The sequence below is a fragment of the Leucoraja erinacea genome, chromosome 17 (genome assembly GCF_028641065.1).
Source record: "Leucoraja erinacea ecotype New England chromosome 17, Leri_hhj_1, whole genome shotgun sequence".
Lineage (NCBI taxonomy): Eukaryota > Metazoa > Chordata > Chondrichthyes > Rajiformes > Rajidae > Leucoraja > Leucoraja erinaceus.
The window spans coordinates 31,088,163-31,110,176 of record NC_073393.1 but is presented as its reverse complement, the minus strand read 5'-3'; the positions used below and the strand labels follow the sequence as shown (position 1 = coordinate 31,110,176).

The following is a 22,014-nucleotide window of genomic DNA, read 5'->3' as shown; positions in this document are numbered from 1 at the left end:
ATAAATTCACAACTCTCTGCGTGAAAAAGTTTTTTCTCACCTCAATCTTAAATGACCTCCGCTTTATTCTAAGTTTGATTTGTAGACCTTTTAAGAAAGTTTTATTCTGCCATCTTATGGTTCTTCAATATCTAGTCTTTTTCAACTGTCAAGAAATATAGTAAAAGTTCTGCAATATTGTTAATATTTTGATTGTTCCCTTGGTTTGATAGTCAGTAATCTATTGCTGGACATTTAGCTTAACATATGTCATGTTGAAAACATTAACAATGGTTTATCAGGGCAGAGAGAAAGGTTCAAGGCAATGGGATTAAATCAACATGGCTTTGTGAAAGGGACATTGTGCTTGACAAATTTATTTGAACTGTTTGAAGAATAAATGTGTTGTGGATCCAAAAGGGGCTATTTAGTTCTCAGATGAGGCTATTTAGTACTCAGATGAGGCTATTTAGTACTCAGATGAAATGTCTTAATTTAAAGTGGATGAAGAGTTTAGGATGAGGGGAGACCTCATTGAAACTTACCGAATAAACAAAGGCTTGGATAGAATGAATAATACCTTTAAAGCCCTGTCCCACGGTACGAGTTCATTCCAAGAGCTCTCCCGAGTTTAAAACTCGTGGTAAGGAGGGAGAATGAATGTAGCGGGTACGTCGGAGCTCGGGGACATCTCTTAGCGTTAACGGCAGGTACTCGGGAAAACTCGGGAAAACTCGCTAACGGCAGGTAAGCACGGGTAGACTTGTGAAGATTTTTCAAACTGGAAAAATGTCCACGAGAGCCCTGAGTACCAACGAGTGGCCATTACCGTAAATCTCCGAGTTCGAATCAGGGCAAACTCGGGAGAGCTCTTGGAATGAACTGGTACCGTGGGACAGAGCTATTAGGAGGGAGTTGAGGAGGAATTTCTTTGGTCAGAGGGTGGTGAATCTGTGGGATTCATTGCCACAGAAGGCTGTGGAGGCCAAGTTAATGGATATTTTTAAGGCAGAGATTAATATATTCGTCGTTGGTACAGGTGTCAGGGGTTATGGGGAGAAGGCAGGAGAATGGGGTTGAGAGGGAAATATATATCAGCCATGATTGAATGACAGAGTAGACATGATGGGCCGAATGGCCTTATTCTCCTCCTATCACTTATGAACTTATGAATCTATGGAATGCTCTGACCCAGAAGGATAGAAGCTCTGTCACTGATGTCAATAGATGTATATCTATAAAGAGAATTTAGGGTAATAGGGATAATACAGATGAATGGCATTGAGATAGAAGATCAGGAATGCTTGTGACGAAATATGGAGAGCAGGATCAAGGGGTCAATCATCCTCTATTGATAAATGTGAACTGGTGGATATATTGTATTTCGATTTCCAAAATCTATCTGGAAAATGGTGTTGCAGGAAATAAATGCTCATGGTTTTAGAGATTTTTGCATGAATAGAAGATTGGCTGGCTAACAGGAAGCAGAGTATACATAAATTAGTCATTTTTATGGTAGGTAAGTGTGATGAGTTGTGTGCCATTAGAATCCTTACTTTTGCTATTTGGTGTAAAGAACTAGGATGAAGGCACCAAAGATATGGTTATTGCATATGCTGATGACACCAATGTAAGAAAGTAAATTGTGAAGAAGATATAAGGAGGCTACAAACAAATACAATAGATAAAGTGAGCTGGCGAAAGGGATTTAATATGAAAATATGTGATATTGCCCCTAATTAAGAAACGTTATCTCAAAAGTGGGAGATTGCAGAGCTTTGAATGTAGAAGTGTCTTATTATCACACTGCATAATTTGCAAAGTCTGATGTAGAGATATAGCAGCTAATTAGGGGAAACTAGCAATGTTATATTCAGAGGAATTGAATGTACAAGTTGAACACAGTTGAAAACAGGCCTCACTAAATCTGCACCATGCAGGCACGAATGCCATTATTTATTCTCCCTTCATACCCAGCACCTTCTGTGGGATTCTAGCCTTCATTAAACATCAGGGACAATTTGCAGTGGTCAATTAACATCTTTGGAATGTGGAAGAAAATTTGGTTTATCTGGAATGACTGATAATTTAGAATGTATATTTACTGTTGTTGCTGTTAGTTCACCTGGAATGCTGCAACAATTAGACAATTAATTGTACCATCTGGAGAGTATGACAATGAAACACTCTTGATTCTTGACCATTGCACTGAGAGGACATCAAGTAGTCACGGGGAGAACGTGTGAACACTCAATGCAGCAGTTGTGGTCAGAATTGAACACTGGTTTTGGGAGCTGTGAGGCAGCAGCTTTACTTGCTGCAACAACGTGACACCCATCTGGATTCAAGTGCACATTATTGGTCTCTTTATTTAAGAAAGGATGTCATTGGGAGCAATTAAGAGAACGTTTAACATCTGGAGTAGGCAGTTTGGCAAATAAGGAAAAGTTGGTTAAGCTGGAAAGAGTGCAGAGAAGATTGATGAGGATAGAATCAAGGGGCTGAGCTATGGGAAAGATTGGAGTGTAAGAGCATGAGGGGGTGACCTTCTAGAGGTGTAAGAGGGTGGTTAGTGTTTGGAATGAGCTGCTGGAGGAGGTTGTTAAACCAGGTACATTAACACCTGGTTATGGATATGGATAGGAAAGGTTGGATAGAAAAGTTGTGGGCCATCTGCAGGCAAATGTTATGGGACATCTTGGTCGGCATGACAAGTTGGGCTGAAGGACCTATTTCTATGATGTATGACTCTTAATAGGTTGATAGCCACTGTTTCCAATCACCCTTTAATGAATTATTTTAAGGCTATGATCTGTTAATGTGAACTCTCCCAAGAGAAGGAAAGAATTCTCTAATATGTGTGGCTGGACAGACAACTGCCATGTCAAATAATGTAAAAAAATAGCCTATGTATAAAAAATATATATGTATATGAATGGAAGGAAATTTCCTGGGCTCTAATCCAGTTTCAATATAAACTTGAATTTTGTCATAATTTGACAATATTCCATCACTTTATTGGATCCTTTTCATTGCTTCCATGTGATGCCTTTTTCATATAATGTTGTGGATCTTAATTATGGATTATTTGACCAGGATTAGCTACAAGTCTGTATTTTTGTGTTTTGCTTTTTATTCATATTGCTATACAATTTTTAATCGCTTAAATGTAATTTTCTTTAGCCTGTCCCCACTGAGTTACTCCAGCATTTTGTGTCTGTCTTCGGTTTAAATCAGCATCTACAGTTCCTTCCTACACATTTAAAATAATCTTGTTTTGTTTAATTACAGTTTTAAAAAAACAATATACTTGCATCGCAGCTTGAAATAACTGCCATATGTCGCGATTTAATTACGTTATGATGTAATTAATTATAAAAGAAAGCAGCCGAGTATTTTGGTTTGACTGCCGATTTTGTTTATCCAATTGCAGAGTTGTTACAATATGTGCCATCTTGGTTGTTGCAGCTAGACTACTGTAATGAATGCTGAAAATTGTGCTGCATTTAATTAAAAAAAGATACCAGCATCCAGCAGAATAACTGAAACAAATTGATTATCACAGCTTGAAGAACACAGCCGGTTTAAGTCGCTTGGTTGCGTAACTACTTTTGACCATGGGTCACTTTCACAAACTACCTTATTAAAATAATTGTTTATATTGCCACTGTGACTTATGAAAGGAAATATGGAACACATTTTGATCATGAACTAAAAACATTTAAACGTGATTAGCAACCACAGAAATGAAGATGTATATTTTCACAGAAGCTATCAAACTAATTGCAGGAATTTGCCCTGCAGGTTTTAGAATATGTCCCTACAACTTTTCAGCCCTTTGTAGGTCATTGAGAAGGGACTAAATTTCCTATTCAATCATGTACATATATTATTTTTAAATGAGGCAAATGTGCAATCACTTAATCCATATTTTCCCCATTTCATTAATATAGTTCTGTTTAGAGTTACAGAGCAGAAACAGGCCCTTCAGCCCACCGAGTCTGCGCCGACCAGTGATCCCTAGCATTATCCTACACACTAGAGATAATTTACAATCTTTCCCGAAGACAATTAACCTACAAACCTGTACGTCTATGGAATGTGGGAGGAAACCGGAGCACCCGGAGAAACCCCACGTGGTCACGGAGAGAACGTACAAACTCCATACAGACAGCACCTTTAATCAGGTTCAAACCCAGGTCTCTGTCGCTGTAAATCAGCAACTCAACCACTGCACCATCATGCTGGTGATGCTGCCCCTTGGTGTGTGAATGAGTTAATTTTTCTTAAATTGCAGATATGTTATAGAAGTGCAGTAATGTTTAAGCCTTTTTCTTTTCAGGTGTACAGATGGGCAGATCATTCTAGTGTCGTCCTTCAAGGACTGAATGAGCAGAGACAAAGGGGATTGTTCTGTGATATCGTACTTGTGGCAGATGAACAAAAAATGTCAGCCCACAGGAATCTCTTGGCTGTTTACAGTGACTATTTTAATTCAATGTTTACAATTGGAATGAGGGAAGCTTATCAAAAAGAAGTTGAATTGGTTGGAGCCTCCTATATAGGTTTGAAAGCTGTGATCGATTTCCTCTATAGTAGTGAGCTCCCATTAGATGGTGGAAATATTGACTATGTTTTGGAAACTGCACATCTTCTACAAATTTGGAAAGTGGTGGATTTTTGTTGTGAGTACCTAGAAAATGAGGTTAGTGAAGAGAATTACCTCTACCTTCAAGAACTAGCTTCAATTTATGATCTGGAACGCTTGGACTGTTACATTGATAGTTTTATTCTGCATGACTTTGGTACTCTTTCCTTCACACCAGACTTCTTGCAAAACATCTCTGTGCAAAAACTTTGTCTGTATTTGGAGAGCTACAATGTACAACATGAATGTGAACATGATTTATTGCAGGCTGCCCTGCAGTGGCTAACGCAAAGTCCTGACAGAGTGCAGGATGCACACCACGTCCTTAAAAACATCCATTTCCCGCTTATACCAAAAAGTGATCTATTGCACCGAGTCAAACCGGCAGTGTGTTCCCTCCTCCCCAAAGAAGCAAATTGTGACGTCTTCTTGGAAGAAGCAATACATTATCACAATAACATCACAAAGCAGTCAGTACTTCAGAACAGGCGTTCTGCCCTACGATCTGATGTGGAAAGGCTATTGTTTATTGGCGGAGAAGTCTCGGAGCGCGGAGAAGAGCTAAGTGATGATATGTGCTACTTTGATGAAGAGAAAGGGCAGTGGTTTTCTGAAACGATGCTGCCTGCAAGACGAAGCCACCATTGTGTCACTGTCTTTGGAGGATTTATCTATATGGCTGGTGGAAGCTCCTCTCGTGACAATGGAGGTGATGCCGCCTCGAACGTCCTGTATAGATATGATCCCAGGTGTAATCAGTGGCTCAAGGTAAATCTCTTATCTTTTCTAATTTAACATTTCCTTTTGATCAACAAAACTAGATCTATGCAAGGAAATAGCCCAGAGAGATACAGAATTAAAATGGAAAATCTCCCTTGAACAATTTGTTAGCTTTTAAACTGTACCTTTTCTGGCCAGAATTAATTGAAATTGTAGAAAACACAAAATCTTATTTAATTCCTGCACCTATCAGTGCTGGCTCTAAATTGGTAAGTTTAATTACCATTAAATGAACTAAAATAGCAACATCATGCGACTTGCAGGAAAGTCAGTGGAGCGGCCATCTTCACTATGTCAACACTGGATGTTGTAATAAGTTACGGTGTGGGGAGATTATTTTCCATGCCATTAGGTGCCAATACTTTTACGGTAATAATCTGAACATGTGTGCAGTTTGCTTTTAAGTGTAAATTTAGGGAAGTGAATTTCAGAGTTATCCATATTCCTATAAACAATTTTTGAAAAGGCCAACACATTATTTTCCACAAGAATGGTAGTTGAGAACTGCTGATACATTAATGTTATAATAAGATAGAGAACAGACTGAGTCTATTATGAAGAGGCTGTTGGAGGACATTCTAAGGAGTCAGGAAAGGCAGGGATTGCTCATAGAGAGTAAATATGGCTTTGTTTGTGGGACATCCTGTCTGACTAATTTAATTCGATAAAGTACAAGGTCTATCAATGTGGGCTACATAGTTGATGTATTCTACATTGAGTTCAATGAAGGTTTGACAAGGTCCCACATGGAAGGCTGGGGATTAGAACCAGGGGATTCAAAGTGATAAATTTACACAAGTTTACTTGGTGATCAGAGACGGAGGATTTTGGTCAATGTTTGATGCTGTGATTAGAATCCCATGACCAATGACATTAGTACAAGGGGATTTATTGTTTGTCATATAAATTATCAATTTGGATATGAATTTAGGAGAAATAATTTATAAGTTTGCAGATGGTGTGAAAAATCATATTGTAGATAGTAGGGGGAAGATTTTGCAGTTACAGAATGATATTGATCCGATAATGCAATAGATGGAGCAATGGCAGATCAGTTATCCCGTTAAGTGCGAGCTGATGCATTTTGGCAAATCTAATAAGGGTAAAACATACACTAGGAATTGTGGGACTTGGGAATTATTGAGGGACTGGGATTAAGGCAGATGGGTACATGATGGTTAGCCTGGACGTAATGGACAAAGGGCATGTTTTGTACGGTATGACTGACTAAAACTAAAATGATATAATTGACATAGTTTGGTTCGCAATGCCCTTCGTGGAAGAAATAGTTTTCTCATTATCTGCTGTAGGTAATTGAATCTTATCAGGCCTGTGAACGCTGAAGAAAGCCATCAATAAAAACAAGGAAAAAGAACCTTACAGTCATAAACCATTGCTTCATTGGAAATGTCCCACAGTTTCCGCAGCATTTTTGGTACAAAACCTTGGGGTTCTCTCCACCAACAACTTTGAAAGTTCCTTCAATTTATAGATTGCAGTAGTTCAAGAACGTGGCTCACTTCCAAAGGTAGATGGCGCTTTATAGTAAATGTTGACTAGGCCAACAATGTAGGAACTCATAAATGAATTAAAAATTAAGCACCACCAATTATTATTTTTTGTTTCCTTTTAAGGTAAGAATTTGTAGCAGTCAAGAACTATTCCTGAACTAGAGATGTATTTCTGGTTAACAGAAAGGATTATTAAGGAAGTTATATAATTTTATCAAAACTTTGCCACTAACCTCAATCTTCAATGTGCTTTTATCATTGAGAAAGATATAAAAATATAAAGTAGTACTCTGGTCAAGTAGTATCAAAGAACAGGAGAATAATTTAGTGTTGATGGAGAACACAAGTAAAGGACACAAGCAAGAGGCCAAGTCAATGAATATTTTTATGGCAGATATAGATAGAGTCTGGATTAATAAGGGTATCAGGGGTTATGAAGAAAAGGCAGAAGAATGAGTTGAGAGGGAAAGATAGATCAGCCATGATTGAATGGCGGAGAATAGTTGATGGGCCAAATGGCCCAATTCTGCTCGTCGAACATCTGAATCAAGAAAAAAGTTGGAAGCTGTGATTGCTTAGGTTAGCACTTGCGCAGGGACATGAATATTTAATTGCCTCATTCGTACATTAAAAAAATGCAACAGAAAGAAAGGCCTCCTCAAAATTAAACATTGCATAATATTTACGATGTCTCAAAGAAATATTTCTGCAACATAATCACAGTTGTATATAAGGAAAATGTGGCAGCCAGTTTACCCACAGCAAGGTCCTGCAAAGAGCAATTTAATAATGAACAGGCTTTTTTCTGTGATCTTGATTGAAAGATAAAGATTGGCATGATGCGGGGGGGGGGGACAATCCTGTTCTTTTGAAATGATGCCGTATTTGCACTAGAATCGCGAGACTCCATCTTGATGCTTAGATTTCTGACGGATCTTCAAAATAACAAACCTTGTGACTCAAAGGGAAGAGTGCTGCCAACCACACCACAACTGACACTGTACAGTGCAATGCATTGAACTTTTTACAAAATGCAACTGAAATTATGAGAAGTATGGTTATTTCACATGTGTGGTTCTTAGATGTTCTAGGTTTGCTTTTCAGGTTGCTCCCATGAACCAGAGGCGCGTAGATTTTTACCTGGATGCCTTTGCTGACTTTCTGATAGCTGTTGGTGGCAGAAATGAGAATGGTGCTTTATCATCTGTTGAAATTTATGACCCCGTTAAAGATTCATGGACCTATGTTGCCGGCCTACCAAGGTATTGCACTATTTTCGTTCTTATTTCTATTGATCATCTGCACTGATTTGAAGACTGAAATTAATCATTCATGAAACCTTAAATCTGTCATTTGCTTTTTGAAAAATGTATGCTTAGCGTGTCAAATTTGAGAAAATACAAGAGAGGTGCTTAACGCAGAAGGGAAAAAAGTAAAAATGATACATAAAAAATGATAAGATTAAACGAGAACTTACCAGTTTGAAGTTTGATCTTGATTTTATGAGGAGTTACGATGAGCGATTACGTGAAGGCCGTCATCCCACTTGGCGCGACATGCTTCAAAGCAGCGGTGTGGAATCACAGAAACAAGTAGTTGACCATGAACATAGTAAGATTATGAGAACTGAAATTACCATATGACCTTGATAATATGAGGGTGGGAGCGGTGGGCACGTAATCGCTCATCGTAACTTCACCATCCGGAATCCTCCTGGCCCGACTTGTTTGCGGGCTTTCTCCTTGCGCTCCCTTCCTCAGAACGAGAGATCAAATAGTGGCTAACCCTCCAATTAGGTTTGCCTAGGTAGTCCTGGCCCTCTTCCCAGCATTCCTCTCCACAGAGAGGAGATATAATTTAATGGCTAACCCTCCAAACGCGTTTTCCTAGGGACTTCTGGCCCATATGTTTAAATGTTTGGGCCTCTTCCCTGCACTCCCCTCCGCAGAGAGGGGGATACAATTTTCTTGACTAACCTTTAAAGGCCGTCTAGGTGCTGTCGGCATCTGTCCGACGCTGCTGGCTTCGTTCCAGCGATTCGTGAGGTGAATTTTGACCGCCACCCGCACTACCGCGGTCTCTGTAACGAGTCCCGTGGTCTCTGTAGCGGGTGCCGTGGTCTCTGTAGTCAATAGTCAATAGTCAATTTAATTGTCATTTGGACCCCTGGAGGTCCAAACGAAATGCCGTTTCTGCAGCCATACATTACAAACAAATAGACCCCAGACACAACATAATTTACATTTTACATAAACATCCATCACATTGCTGTGATGGAAGGCCAAAAAAAAAAACGTATCTCTCCACTGCACTCTCCCCCCCCGATGTCAGAGTCAAAGTCAAAGCCCCCGGATGGCGATGGCGATTGTCCCGCGGCCATTAAAGCCACGCCGGGTGGTGCAAGGTCGCACACCGGGTTCTTGATGTTAGAGCCCCCGGCGTGCGCTCGCAGAGTCCCGCGGCCATTCCAAGCCGTGCGGGGCAGTGATGTAGGCCCCGCTCCAGGAGCTCTTCGACCCCGCAACTCGGGCGGGAGAAGTCGCCGTTGCAGGAGCCCTGAAAAAGCGGTCTCCCTCCAGGGACCCGCGGGCTCCCGGTGCCGCCGTCCGCAGACCCGCAGTTGCAGCCTCCGCATCAGCAGCAGTAGCAGCAGCAGTAGCAGCAGCAGCAGCAGCGCTCCACCACCGCTCCACCCGCTCTGGACTCGGCCAGCTCCGCGACGGTGAGGTGAGTCGGCACCAGAGTCCCCGGCTTCTTCTGTTGGAGGCCGCTCCTCGTTGCAGCCCCAACGTCAACTGAGACCCGACAAGAAAAGGTTGGGTCTCCAGTGCAGGGAGAGATTTAAAAGTTTCCCCCCTCCCTCCCACCCCCACCCCCACCCCCCCACACACACACCCCAACAAAAAATAACAAAAACTACATATAAACATAGACAAAAAATAATAAAAACGCGGACTGTAGCGGCTGCTGCGGTCTCTGTAGCGGGTGCCGCGGTCTCTGTAGCGGCTGCCGCGGTCTCTGTAGCTGCCACGGTAGCGGCTGCGGCGGTCTCTGTAGCGGCTCGTTTGCGCAAAGCGAGTCAACGTAATGACGCGGCCAAGTGGGATGACGGCCTTCACGTAGTCACTCACGTGACTCCGAAGTAAAATCAACGATCAGATGCCAATCATGGCACTGGAGTTGGAGGGGAGGTAAGGACTGGCAGAAAAATATGGGGTTTTTTAAAGAAAAGATTGATGCTGAGAGATAATGTTTGAGAAGGTTCTAAATGTGCTATTAAATTTGAAAATAGAATTAGATCTATTTGTACCAGTTTGCATAACTTCAATAAGGTTTTTCACAGAATACCAAATACGGTATTGTATGACATAAGGTGACATGTTTCTCATTCTTTCATTGACTCAACAGCATCAAATGGGTCAATGAGCATCTGATGTAGCTATAATATAATACCAATGTTGTACATATTAAAACAGGTGAATTGTTTTGTATGCCCACTGGTGTGGCAAAATCCAATCAAACATCAATCTACCATTTTCACCTTGTACTGTTTTTATTGGTTTCTTTCATAGAAACATAGAAAATAAGTGCAGGAGAAGGCCATTCGCCCTTCGAGCCAGCACCGCCATTCAATATAATCGTGGCTGATCATCCAAATTCAGTACCTCGTTCCTGCTTTTTCCCCATATCCCTTGATTCTGTTAGTCCTAAGCGCTAAATCTAACTCTTTCTTGAAAACATCCAGCAAATTGGCCTCCACTGCCTTCTGTGGCAGAGAATTCCACAGATTCAAAACTCTCTGGGTAAAAAAGTTTTTCCGTATCTCAGTGTTAAATGGCCTACCCCTTATTCTTAAACTGTGACTGCAGGTTCTGGACTCCCCCAACATGGGGAACATTTTTCCTGCATCTAGCCTGTCCAATCCTTTTAAATGTGCTATAGTAGCTTCTTGAGACTGGCATTTATCACAAATAGGTGAAACGTTAGGGAAAAGTTTATTTATTTTGGTTTTTGAATAATACAATCTATGTAATGTTTTGAATTGAATTAGAATATGTCTTACGTTAATCGAGCATTTATGCACATATAGTGTTTATCCCAGCTCTCTTTTGAAATTTTTATAACTAGTTCTTGTTCCCAGTCTCTTCTAATACCGTCAGTTGAAGGTATTTCTATATTTAGAATAGTATTATATAAGTATGATACAGGTGCACAACCTTTTATCCGAAAGCCTTGGGACCAGACACTTGTCGGATTTCGGACATTTTCGGATTTCCGAATGGAAGATTTTTAGCGTAGATTAGGTAGGTAGCGCGGGCGGCTTGAAAAGTCTGGAGCGACTGCCTCCTCCCCGGAGACCGGGGAATCATTGTAAATCATTGCATAAATGTTAGTCAGTTAGTTTGGAGGGATTTTATGTGGTGGTGGTGGGGTGGGTGGGTGAAGGGGGAAACTTTAATTCTTAGTCCCCTACCTGGTCGGCGACTCCCAACATCGCGGAGCTGGGGGCTCTGTCCGGCCGCGGGCGGCGCCGGTTGGAGCTCCGACCCCGGCAACTCTACCCCTGGCTGCGAGGCGCTCCAAATCCAGCGCCGCCCGCGGTCGGACGCCCCCCACCCCAGCTCCGCGAATGTTGTGAGAAGGTGGCCTCCGCGCCCTGGAGCTTACCGCACAGCGACCCGGTAAGGCATTGCCCGCTTCCCGCTGGTATCCCAGCGCTGCGACGCCGCCGACTCCCAACATTTGCGGAGCTGGGGTGGGGGGCGTCCGGCCGCAGGCGGTGCTGGATTTGGAGCGCCTCGCAGCCAGGGGTAGAGTTGCCGGGGTCGGAGCTACAACCGGCGCCGCCCGCAGCCCCACCGGCCACAGCGCTGCGGAGCTTACTGCACAGCGACCCGGTAAGGCATTGACCGCTCCCCGTCTCTCCGACCAGGTAGGGGACTAAGAATTAAAGTTTACCCCTTCAACCCCCCCTTCACATAAAAGCCCTCCAAACTAACTGACTAACATTTAAGCAATGATTTACAGATGTTTAAGTGTCTCCCCGGTCTCCGGAGAGGAGGCAGCCGCTACAGTAGTACAGACCTGGGTTGACCGTGGGTCGTTTCGGGTCAAGTTTGGCGCCAAACGCGAGCTTTGGTGTGCAGACGACATCCTGGAAAAAATGTCCGGTTTTCGGAGTTTTTCGGTTTCCGGAACACCGGATAAAAGGTTGTGCACCTGTATTAAGTTTGCTGATTCGGCCTTTGCCTTCATTGCTTCGTCCAATAAGTCTGAGGCATATTATGATAGTCTTGTGTATATTATTTCAGATAGTCACATATTTGAAAATATTTAGAATAACTCATTTGTTTTTTTGTATAAAAATTCAAAAATTCTGGACTGAAATCTTTGAAATCTTCACAAAATTATTTAAAATAAAACTGATACCAAAAGCAGAATGGATTATCTTTGGAATAATGGAAGGTAGCCCTGAACTAAACGTGTTTCAAAATAATTTATTTAATTATGGGCTAATAACAGGAAAAAAGCTTATACTTAAATTCTGGAAAAACGCTCCTATACCAACAATAAACATGTGGATTTCAAATATGTTCGAAACATTACACCTGGAAGATATGAGACTCCTCCTTGCAGGCAAATCAGACCACTTCCAAAAGACGTGGTCTGCATTTATTGATTTACTACAAGTATAAGGTGCAACTGTAATTTAAAAAATAAATGGTGCCAGGATCTGGTAATGGCGGATGAAAAAGATGAAGTTAGTATATCCCTTTTTGCGTGGTTTTTCTTTCTTTCTTTTCTAGGGTCTATTTCTTAACTTTCTTCTCTAACTCTTTCTCTAATAGGCTTTTTTTCCCAACACTTTCTCGCACTATCACGACTCTCTCACTTTCTTTACTTTCTTTATTTCTATCTTTCTCAAAGCTCAAAAAATGAAGGGGTACAACAAATGTAATAAGATATATGTGGCTTGTACTACTGTAACTTATTGTACTGCTAATAAGTAAAACAAATAAAAAAATAAAATTTAAAAAAATAATTTTAATTGTTTCGATAAGATCCCCTCTTTCAAATTAATCAATTAATTTGGGAACACACCCAACTCTTCGCTGTATATTGACTTAAATCTCATCCATGCCCTGGACTTTGCCCCTTGCCAAGTATCGCACACACAAACCCCCACACTGCAGCAGAGCCACTGTTGTGCCGCTGCCGGTCGGAACGGCTGTTGAATGTTTAGTAGAGTGTTAAATTTGTTCATGACATGTATTTTTTAATTTTTAATTCCTATTTATTTTTTAATGCAAACTGAATGGACACTGGTTGAGCAACGTTTTTTTGTTTCCTCTGGGTATGCGAATACTCAGGAAATGACAATAAAGATTTACAGTTACAATTTAATGGAGCATTAAAATGATGCTCCATTTAGATGCCAGTGTTTATAAAGGTATTCTTTCCTTTGCTCTTTTCTTTAATCTCAAATGGGGCTCCGACATCTATTGCCAAGTGAACGATATGCCCATGAGGCCTTTGGACAACTCCATTGTAATTAAAATGCTGTATAAATGTGACGTATATATCATGTAATGTGTGGAGTTAGCTGAAAGATGCCACATAAATCAATCTTGCAAATTGAATACTATTCCAATGACTTACTGTATTATTAGACCCATTTTCCTCCTTCAAAACGTTCTGTGAAGTGTGTTTATGACTGTTTTATCATGATCCTTGTATCTCTTTCACAGGTTTACATATGGCCACGCTGGTTCAATATATAAGGAATTTGTATACATCTCAGGTGGTCACGACTACCAAATTGGACCGTACAGAAAGAATCTTCTTTGCTATGATTATCGAACTGATGTCTGGGAAGAGAAAAGACCTATGATTACTGCCCGAGGGTGGCACAGCATGAGCACACTACATGACCATATCTATGCTATCGGTGGCAGTGATGATCACATTGAGTCAATGGAGCGTTTTGATATTTTAAGTGTGGAATGTTACACTCCACAATGTAATCAGTGGACCCGAGTTGCCTCACTTCTGGAGCCCAACAGTGAATCGGGCGTGGCAGTCATGAATGGGAAGATCTACATTCTCGGTGGTTACAGCTGGGAGAACACTGTGTTTTCAAAGGCTGTTCAGATATATAACAGAGTTGAGAATAAGTGGCTCCGCGGCAACGAACTCCCAAAATTAATTGCCGGAGTATCGGCCTGCATTTGTGTAATGAAGCCTCGGTCTCCAGAGAAGAAGCTAAAGACTATACGCCAAGACTGTGGTAGATAGTAACCAGTACAAACAGGCATAATCTCAGGATGTCCATTAGATTACTTTAGCACATTGTGACATTGAAAAAGCATGTAGCAATCTGCACTGGTGTTGGGTTTCTGCCATTTGGCAATAATATTTAATAGACGTGTGCTATTTATTCACAGTAACTGCTATGTAATGCTGTATCTCTGTGTATTACACTGTTGCCTGCGATTTGCAGGAGCCTAAATTGTTATGTGAGTGATCCTAAAATGTGATTTTGTTTTTAGAAAAGTAACTTAAACCAATGGGAGAGTGTTGAATGGGAGAGAACAGTGTGGGTAAACCAAAGTGCTTCTTTTATCCATTCGAATGAGGTTAAATGTATTGTGTTTATCATACATTACTTGAAGAATAGAGTACATTTAAAATAATGCATTCAGTTATTAACAAGGGAATGCCATGTACATGAGCTGATGAGTTGCCTGGTCCAATTTCATGTACCTAATCTTTACTAGGTGATGACATTCACCAGATCTACTAAAACGCGGTTGCATTAGTGGAAAAGGCATTATTCCCAAAAAATAATAAGTATAAGAAACATTGCTAAATAGTCTGAAAGGTACCCTTTGTGAGTTTTAATGGTATTATAGGCTAGTAATTGACAGTCAAAATAACAAGCCATGTTGTATAAATAGTAGTTTATGTATGTCATGTGTACCACATCACACTGTGAGAAAGGAAATAACCCTCGGCTGCAAATCTAATTTAAATGTAATGTACAATGTGATTGAAGTATTAATGTAGCAGATAGCCATTTAACAACTCAATAAGATCACTGCAAAATAGAATATGCCCACCATTTTAAAGTAACCTTTTTTTCAACAAGCTGCCTGGCAGATTATGTCAAAAACTCCTCGTATGAGGAATCATGGGGGTGAAGTGAAATGTTTTTACACTTGTTTCTGTTTTAAGTTGTCTGGAAGGGCCATTTGTTTTGAGTTTCAAAATGAATTATTTGAATATATATTTACAAAGGATGATTAATCTCTAAATCAGTACATTGCACATTCCTGTATGACAGAATCATGAAGAATTTTCTCAAGACATTGTAAAAATGTGAAGGTGGCTATTTTTAGAACATGAGAGAGGCACATTCTGACTGTTTAAGCACAAAAAAGACAGGAGTCTAAATGTAGGTGAAGTTTTATTTAATGCTTTAATATAAGAAGGCACATTTTCTAACTTTTGTAATGATGTAAGGTAAAAAAAAAATCTGAAAACCAGCAATAAAAAGGTAAGAGTTTTATTAGATTTCTGACTACAACTTGCCATTTACTTGAAACGGGTGTTGCAGCATCCCTTTCACTGTGTCATTTAACAGACATATCCAACAATTATAGTTCGGAATATGGGAAATCTTCCCTCAAGGAATGATTTCCTGTTTCGATTGTTAGTGGTATATTGTATTTGAGCTCCATCATTACTATTAAGAACACAAAGTTTTAGTTTCTGTTGAAAGTATTGCCTTTGGTATTAAAATGGCTATATTTAACTAAAAGTACAAATGCTACTTTACCTACAGCCTATTTGCTACACATTTAAATCCTTTCACTCCTCTATAATTTATTGGTGGATTGTTTATTTTACCTGTTTTACACCTTTTAATATGGAATACTTCTGTTAATTTGTACATTTTTTAAGAAGAGGTACAAAATGGAAAGTTTTACACTTGATTATTTTTTATTTTAATAGCCAAGAATTAACTCTTGGCTAAAACAACGTATCTGGGACCATAACAACCATGGCAGTTCCAGATGGAATAGGTGACTGCAATAAATATAGGTGTCCCAAAGAAATCAAAGTACTGATGTTAACTGAACAAAACATTAACGTCAGAAAAAGTTGTAGGATGCAAAGAACTTTTTTCTTAATGTGAAATATTTGTAGGTTGATGATAAATAAATATAATATTGCATCAAAGGAAATCTTGTGGGATGATAAACTGGCAAATTGAGAGGACCAAATATTTACTCCTTTTATCCGACACTACAGATGCTAGAATCTTGAGATAAAAGCAAACTTGAGATAAAAGAGGAACTCAGCGGGTCAGGCAGCATGAGTGGAAGGAAATGGTCAGATGCTGTTTCAGGTCGGGACCCTTCAAACCCAAAGCATAGTCTGTCAATTTCCCACAGTGGAAGCTGTTCTGACACACTGAGTTCCTCCAGCAGTTTGTTGTTTGCTCACTTATTCCTCCCAGAATGTTAGTAAGGTTGCACATTTCAGTTATTTTCTTGGGACATATTGGTTATTTTGCGCCAAGGCTGCTAATTGCCATCTCCCAATGCTATTTGCAAGGTACCTCTATTTAACTAGAATCAAAATGGCTACCATACACCCCAAGTACATGTGCCTAGATACCTTTAACAGTTAGAATTAAGTATTGCCATTCTAATTCTTGCAGTGTATGATATACACCCTTATGTAATATAATTGGAGGTGGTCAACAAATTTCAGTAGGTTTTGAATTTAGTCTATGGCTATTAAATTCTGTACCATAGCACATTGTAGCCACATATATAAATTGTTATATATATATCAAAATAACAGAAAATTCCGAATGCACTGGATTTGTCAATCACTTGACTTACCATGGTAAAGTACAATACAGGTACCATGTTCTACTCATAGAATTAATTACAATCCATATCAAAACAATGTACATAATTAAATGTCTTCATTCATTCTCATCAATGTTTGGTTCTGACCGTAAATGTACAATATTTCCTTGTATAAAAAAGTATCTATTTATTTTGGTAGAAAACTGGAAGATTTAGATAAAAATAAGCATGCCTGCACGTGCTGTATTTTTAAATGAGTTCGGATTTGGTTTTTTTGAGGAATGTGTTCAGATTATATGTGTAGTTGGAACAGTTCATATTTAATGTAAGTTGTGTACAGCAATTGCAATTGAAATATATGGTGAATGTTGATGTTTCTTGTACATGGAGGATGTATTATTTTACCGCTAAAGCATTAACAAAGCTGACTTGTATATTGGACAGCTTCTAAAATTAAATGCTCTTTGCAGACTGTTTGAGTTTTATTGATACAATGAATTTGCATTTATAAAATCATCTGTATCCTGGTATTTCAAATCTGTCATCTGTTCATTTCCATACTAACTATTTATCTGAATGTTTTATCTTGGAGTCTAGTTGGTCATGAGAACCCTATGCTTCACTGAAATTTTTACCCTAACTCCTCCACATTTGTAAGAGTGTAGATTGCAATCCCAGTAGGTCAATGGCAATACTTTTTCAAAACTATACAGCACACAAATATTTCAGTAATATTGTGCTTAAGAAAATTTATCTGCAAAGGCCCCTGTTTATCTGAAGTTATGTAGTAATAAATATTAACTCATGAACAACTTCACTGAGTTTAAAATGACAGATTTGAATCGTTCACTTCCCAATTTAGCCAATAGAAATTACATTTCTTGAAATGTTTTTAAATCCATCCGCATTCCACCGTTTCAGAAACTAGTTGGTTTTGATTGACTTTGGTCAAAGACTTGCTGGTAAAATTGGTAGGTTTTCTGGACTCATTTTTGCAAAGGATTTTTGAGATGTTTTATCATTGTACCATATATTTACATTGGTGAAAATCCTAGCAGTTGAAAAATGATTTGCTAAGGGCCATTTTAACTTGTTCCAAGTGAGAAATTGCGAGTTTTTCTGGTAGTCCAGGGATTTCTGGAGTTTTTTTTATACTCCGGCAGCAAGGTGAAAAATTCTCCAGCACGGACCACATAAATAGGCTCAAAGTTAAAATGCAGTTATTTATTGACATCAATAATTTATACTTTATTAATTAGCAAAAGTGTAGATTATCCTGCAGGTTGCTTGCTTCAATTCTGCTTGAGTTTACCATCTAACATTATATTTATCAGCTATAAAGAATACCAACTGACTGAACTGTATTTAACTTGGCTAAAGCCATTAATAAAGTCAAGTTTATGAAATAAATCCTATTTTGTTGTCAATAATTACATGCCATTGAGTAAGTGTACAAATTACTCAGAAGGGTTATTCAAAGAATGCAAGTATACGTAGAGAATCATTTCATCAGACCCCATTCTAATGATGGGGCCTAATCACAGACAACATAATGTAACTTGTTCTGATATTAAAATGCTGAGCTTGATAATTCCATATGTCACATTAATGACACAGTACATCTGCCAACTGAAAGTGCTGTACTTCACAGCTTTTAATGTTTTTCATTAATCTTATGCATGTTAGAGTTCTCAAAAATCTGCATTTTTTACATTTGCACATTTAACAAATGTACAACATGCAGAACATTTAAACATCTGCATTTTAGACAATGGTGTTTTGTCAAGGCCATTTTGCAAGATATTTTATTGTCAAAGGGGTCACATTATTTGCCCTTTAAAAGTGTTTTTTTTCTCTTTTGTGAAAGAACGTATTTGTTTCACCTACAGGTGATCTGAAACAATTGATTGCCAGTGAAGAAAGCTAATGGAAGCCTTCATAACAAGAGGATTTCAGTATAGGAGTAAAGGGCCTGTCCCACTTTCACGACCTAATTCACGACCTCTGCCGAGTTTGCCCTTGACATACTTGCAGCATAGTCGTAGGGGGTCGTAGGTAGGTTGTAGCAGGCCGTGATGCTAGTCGTAGGTACTCGTGGCATCAAGTAGGTTGGGGCGTTTTTTCTAGCATGATGAAAAATGTCCACGAGTAAAAAAGGTCGTGATTAGGTCGTGAAAGTGGGACAGGCCCTTAAAGAGGTTTTTCTGCAGTTGTACAGGGCTCTGGTAAGACCACATCTGGAGTATTGTGTACAGTTTTGGTTTCCTAATTTGAGGAAGGACATCCTTGTGATTGAGGCAGTGCAGCGTAGGTTCACGAGATTGATCCCTGGAATGGTGGGACTGTCATATGAGGAAAGATTGAAAAGACTAGGCTTGTATTCACTGGAGTTTAGAAGGATGAGGGGGGGATCTTATAGAAACTTATAAAAGGACTGGACAAGTTAGATGCAGGAAAAATGTTCCCAATGTTGGGCGTCCAGAACCAGGGGCCACAGTCTTAGAATAAGGGGGAGTACAGAGTAGGTTCACCAGACTGATTCCTGGGATGTCAGGACTTTCATATGAAGAAAGACTGGATAGACTCGGCTTGTACTGGCTAGAATTTAGTAGATTGAGGGGGGATCTTATAGAAACTTACAAAATTCTTAAGGGGTTGGACAGGCTAGATACAGGAAAATAGTTCCCGATGTTGGGGAAGTCCAGAACAAGGGGTCACAGTTTAAGGATAAGGGGGAAATCTTTTAGGACCGAGATGAGAAAAACATTTTTCACACCGAGAGTGGTGAATCTCTGGAATTCTCTGCCACAGAAGGTAGTTGAGGCCAGTTCATTGGCTATATTTAAGAGGGGGTTAGATGTGGCTAAAGGTATCAGGGGGTATGGAGAGAAGGCAGGTACAGGATACTGAGTTGGATGATCAGTCATGATCATATTGAATGGTGGTGCAGGCTCAAAGGGCCGAATGGCCTACTCCTGCACCTATTTTCTATGTTTCTAATAAAGGGGAGGCCATTCAAGACTGAGGTGAGAAAAAACAGTTTCACCCAGAGAGTTGTGAATTTGTGGAATTCCCTGCCACAGAGGGCAGTGAAGGCCAAATCACTGGATGGATGTAAGAGAGAGTTAGATAGAGCTCTAGGGGCTAGTGGAATCAAGGGATATGGGGAAAAGGCAGGCATGGGTTACTGATTGGGGACGATCAGCCATGATTACAATGAAATGCGGTACTGGCTCGAAGGGCTTCCACCCGCACCTATTTTCTATGTTTCTATGAAAGGAATAAGTTGCTTGAGTAACTCAGCAGATCAGGCAACATCTCTGAATAACATGAATAGGTGTCGTTTCTTGTCGTGCTCGTCTTCAGATTATCTCCCTGATAGCCAAAGAAATTCTTCTGTACGTTCCAAAGTGCTTTTTAGTCACTTTTTGAAGTGTAACGTGTAGTGATGAGGAAAATGCAACAGTCAAATTATGCACATCAACACATGCAATTATAGTGACCCACCCAACACAACTATTTCTATATGGTGATGCAGTTTGAGGAATAAAAGCCAAGATAATTCCTTTCCCCGCTGCATTTTAAAATAGCACCAAGGGGTATTTACATCCACCATTTTGTAGCAGGGACAGTGACTTTGAAAGCCATGAATGAGTATCCATTGATCCTCACTCCACATCAGTATTGAGTGAAATTGTAGAAAGACACAGAAATGAAACATCATTAAACGTGGCAAAGTTTAACTTTCCATGAAACATCAAAACACAAACAAGAAAAAACTTATTGACATTAATAATTAGCAAACTGAGTACAGCAGTGCTCTCAATGTTAGATAGCTGCTGTTTAGAAAAAAAAACAGATTCTGGATGCTGTGTTCTCAGCAATGTAATGCTTCCTCTGGGTGATGTTTGTCTTTTATAACAATCTTTTGCAATATCTGTTTATGATAGAAGTCTCTGTAGTCAAGGTCAAAACTCTTAATTCTCCTTCCCATTTCCACACTTACCTTTCTGTCCTAGGTCTCATCCATTGTCAGAGTGAGGCTAAATGCAAATTAGAGGAACATCATCTCATATTTTGCTTGGGCAGCTTACAGCCCAGTGGTATAAAAACTGATTTCAAGTAACCACGGCATTCCCTCTCTCTCTATCCCTCCCCCACCCAAGTCGCACCAGGTTCTCGATTTTGTGCTGTGTCTCTAAAGTCTAGAGTTGGGTAACCTTTCATCAGAGCTGGGAAATGTCATTGAACTGAAACATCAACTCGGTTTTTCTCTCCACGGATTCTTTCTCAGCTTTTTCAACATTTTCCTTTATTGTAAAGTAAAACAATAAACAGTTACTCTGTTATTGTTGTTCATTGTATCTCTTGTGTTAAGCCACATTTGTATGTTATATGAGCAGCCTTTTAGATTTGTTGTTATGTACAATGAATCAACGTATTACCATCTGAAGCCAAATGATACCTCTGTTTGTTAAAGCATTGTTTTGTTGTTTTGAATGATGCCCTGCATGAATAGCAGCATTTTGTTTTTAATTTATTGAGCAATTTTCCAATAAAGCTGTTGTCAGACTGAGTTACTGTCTTTCCCTCCCCTGCCAAATATTTGATTGGGCAGATAATCTGTACAACATTGCAGGGCAATTTAGAGGAATGTGATCGAAATGAAACCCCATTTTCTGTCATGGGTGGATATGAAGACGTGCATGGTAATGTTTGAAGAAGGGCAATGGAATTGATGGTCAATGCCATAAAAGTTATATGAAACATGATCCAAACAGTTTGCAAGTCAGTAATGCAGCTAGGTTACACAAAAAAGCTGGAGAAACTCAGCGGGTGCAGCAGCATCTATGGAGCGAAGGAAATAGGCAATGTTTCGGGTCGACACCCTGAAGGGTTTCGGCCCGAAACGTTGCCTATTTCCTTCGCTCCATAGATGCTGCTGCACCCGCTGAGTTTCTCCAGCTTTTTTGTGTAACCTTCGATTCTCCAGCATCTGCAGTTCCCTCTTAAACACAGTAATGCAGCTAGCTGGCAGTGTAAGTAAAAAAAAAAACAGGTCAACCAAGGGCAATATGCAGTCAAACCAGGCCGTTTCTATCACTCAGATATTGTCACATTCACTTTTACCCCACCGCAGAACATGCCTGCAGCACAACAGAAGCTGGCAAATGCATCCCACCAGCCTCCCAAGTGTTTGTGTGTATGCACG

The 22,014-nt window shown here is 39.8% G+C and overlaps 1 protein-coding gene and 1 long non-coding RNA gene across 2 annotated transcripts in view; one reads left to right on the top strand and one right to left on the bottom strand.

Moving 5' to 3' along the window:
- The window catches only part of klhl36 (kelch-like family member 36), a 32,181-nt gene extending 14,906 nt beyond the window's left edge, over positions 1 to 17,275 (top strand). The window contains exons 3-5 of the mRNA XM_055648918.1: positions 4,322 to 5,395; positions 8,023 to 8,180; positions 13,668 to 17,275. Of these exons, the coding sequence (XP_055504893.1) occupies positions 4,322 to 5,395; positions 8,023 to 8,180; positions 13,668 to 14,214 (1,779 nt within the window). The 3' untranslated portion in view covers positions 14,215 to 17,275. The remainder of the gene's footprint in view (positions 1 to 4,321; positions 5,396 to 8,022; positions 8,181 to 13,667) is intronic.
- LOC129705372 (uncharacterized) overlaps positions 1 to 21,407 on the bottom strand; it is a 35,094-nt gene extending 13,687 nt beyond the window's left edge. Inside the window, exon 1 of the long non-coding RNA XR_008724899.1 lies at positions 20,809 to 21,407. This is a non-coding gene — a long non-coding RNA (uncharacterized LOC129705372). The remainder of the gene's footprint in view (positions 1 to 20,808) is intronic.
- Between the last annotated feature and the right edge of the window lie 607 nt (positions 21,408 to 22,014).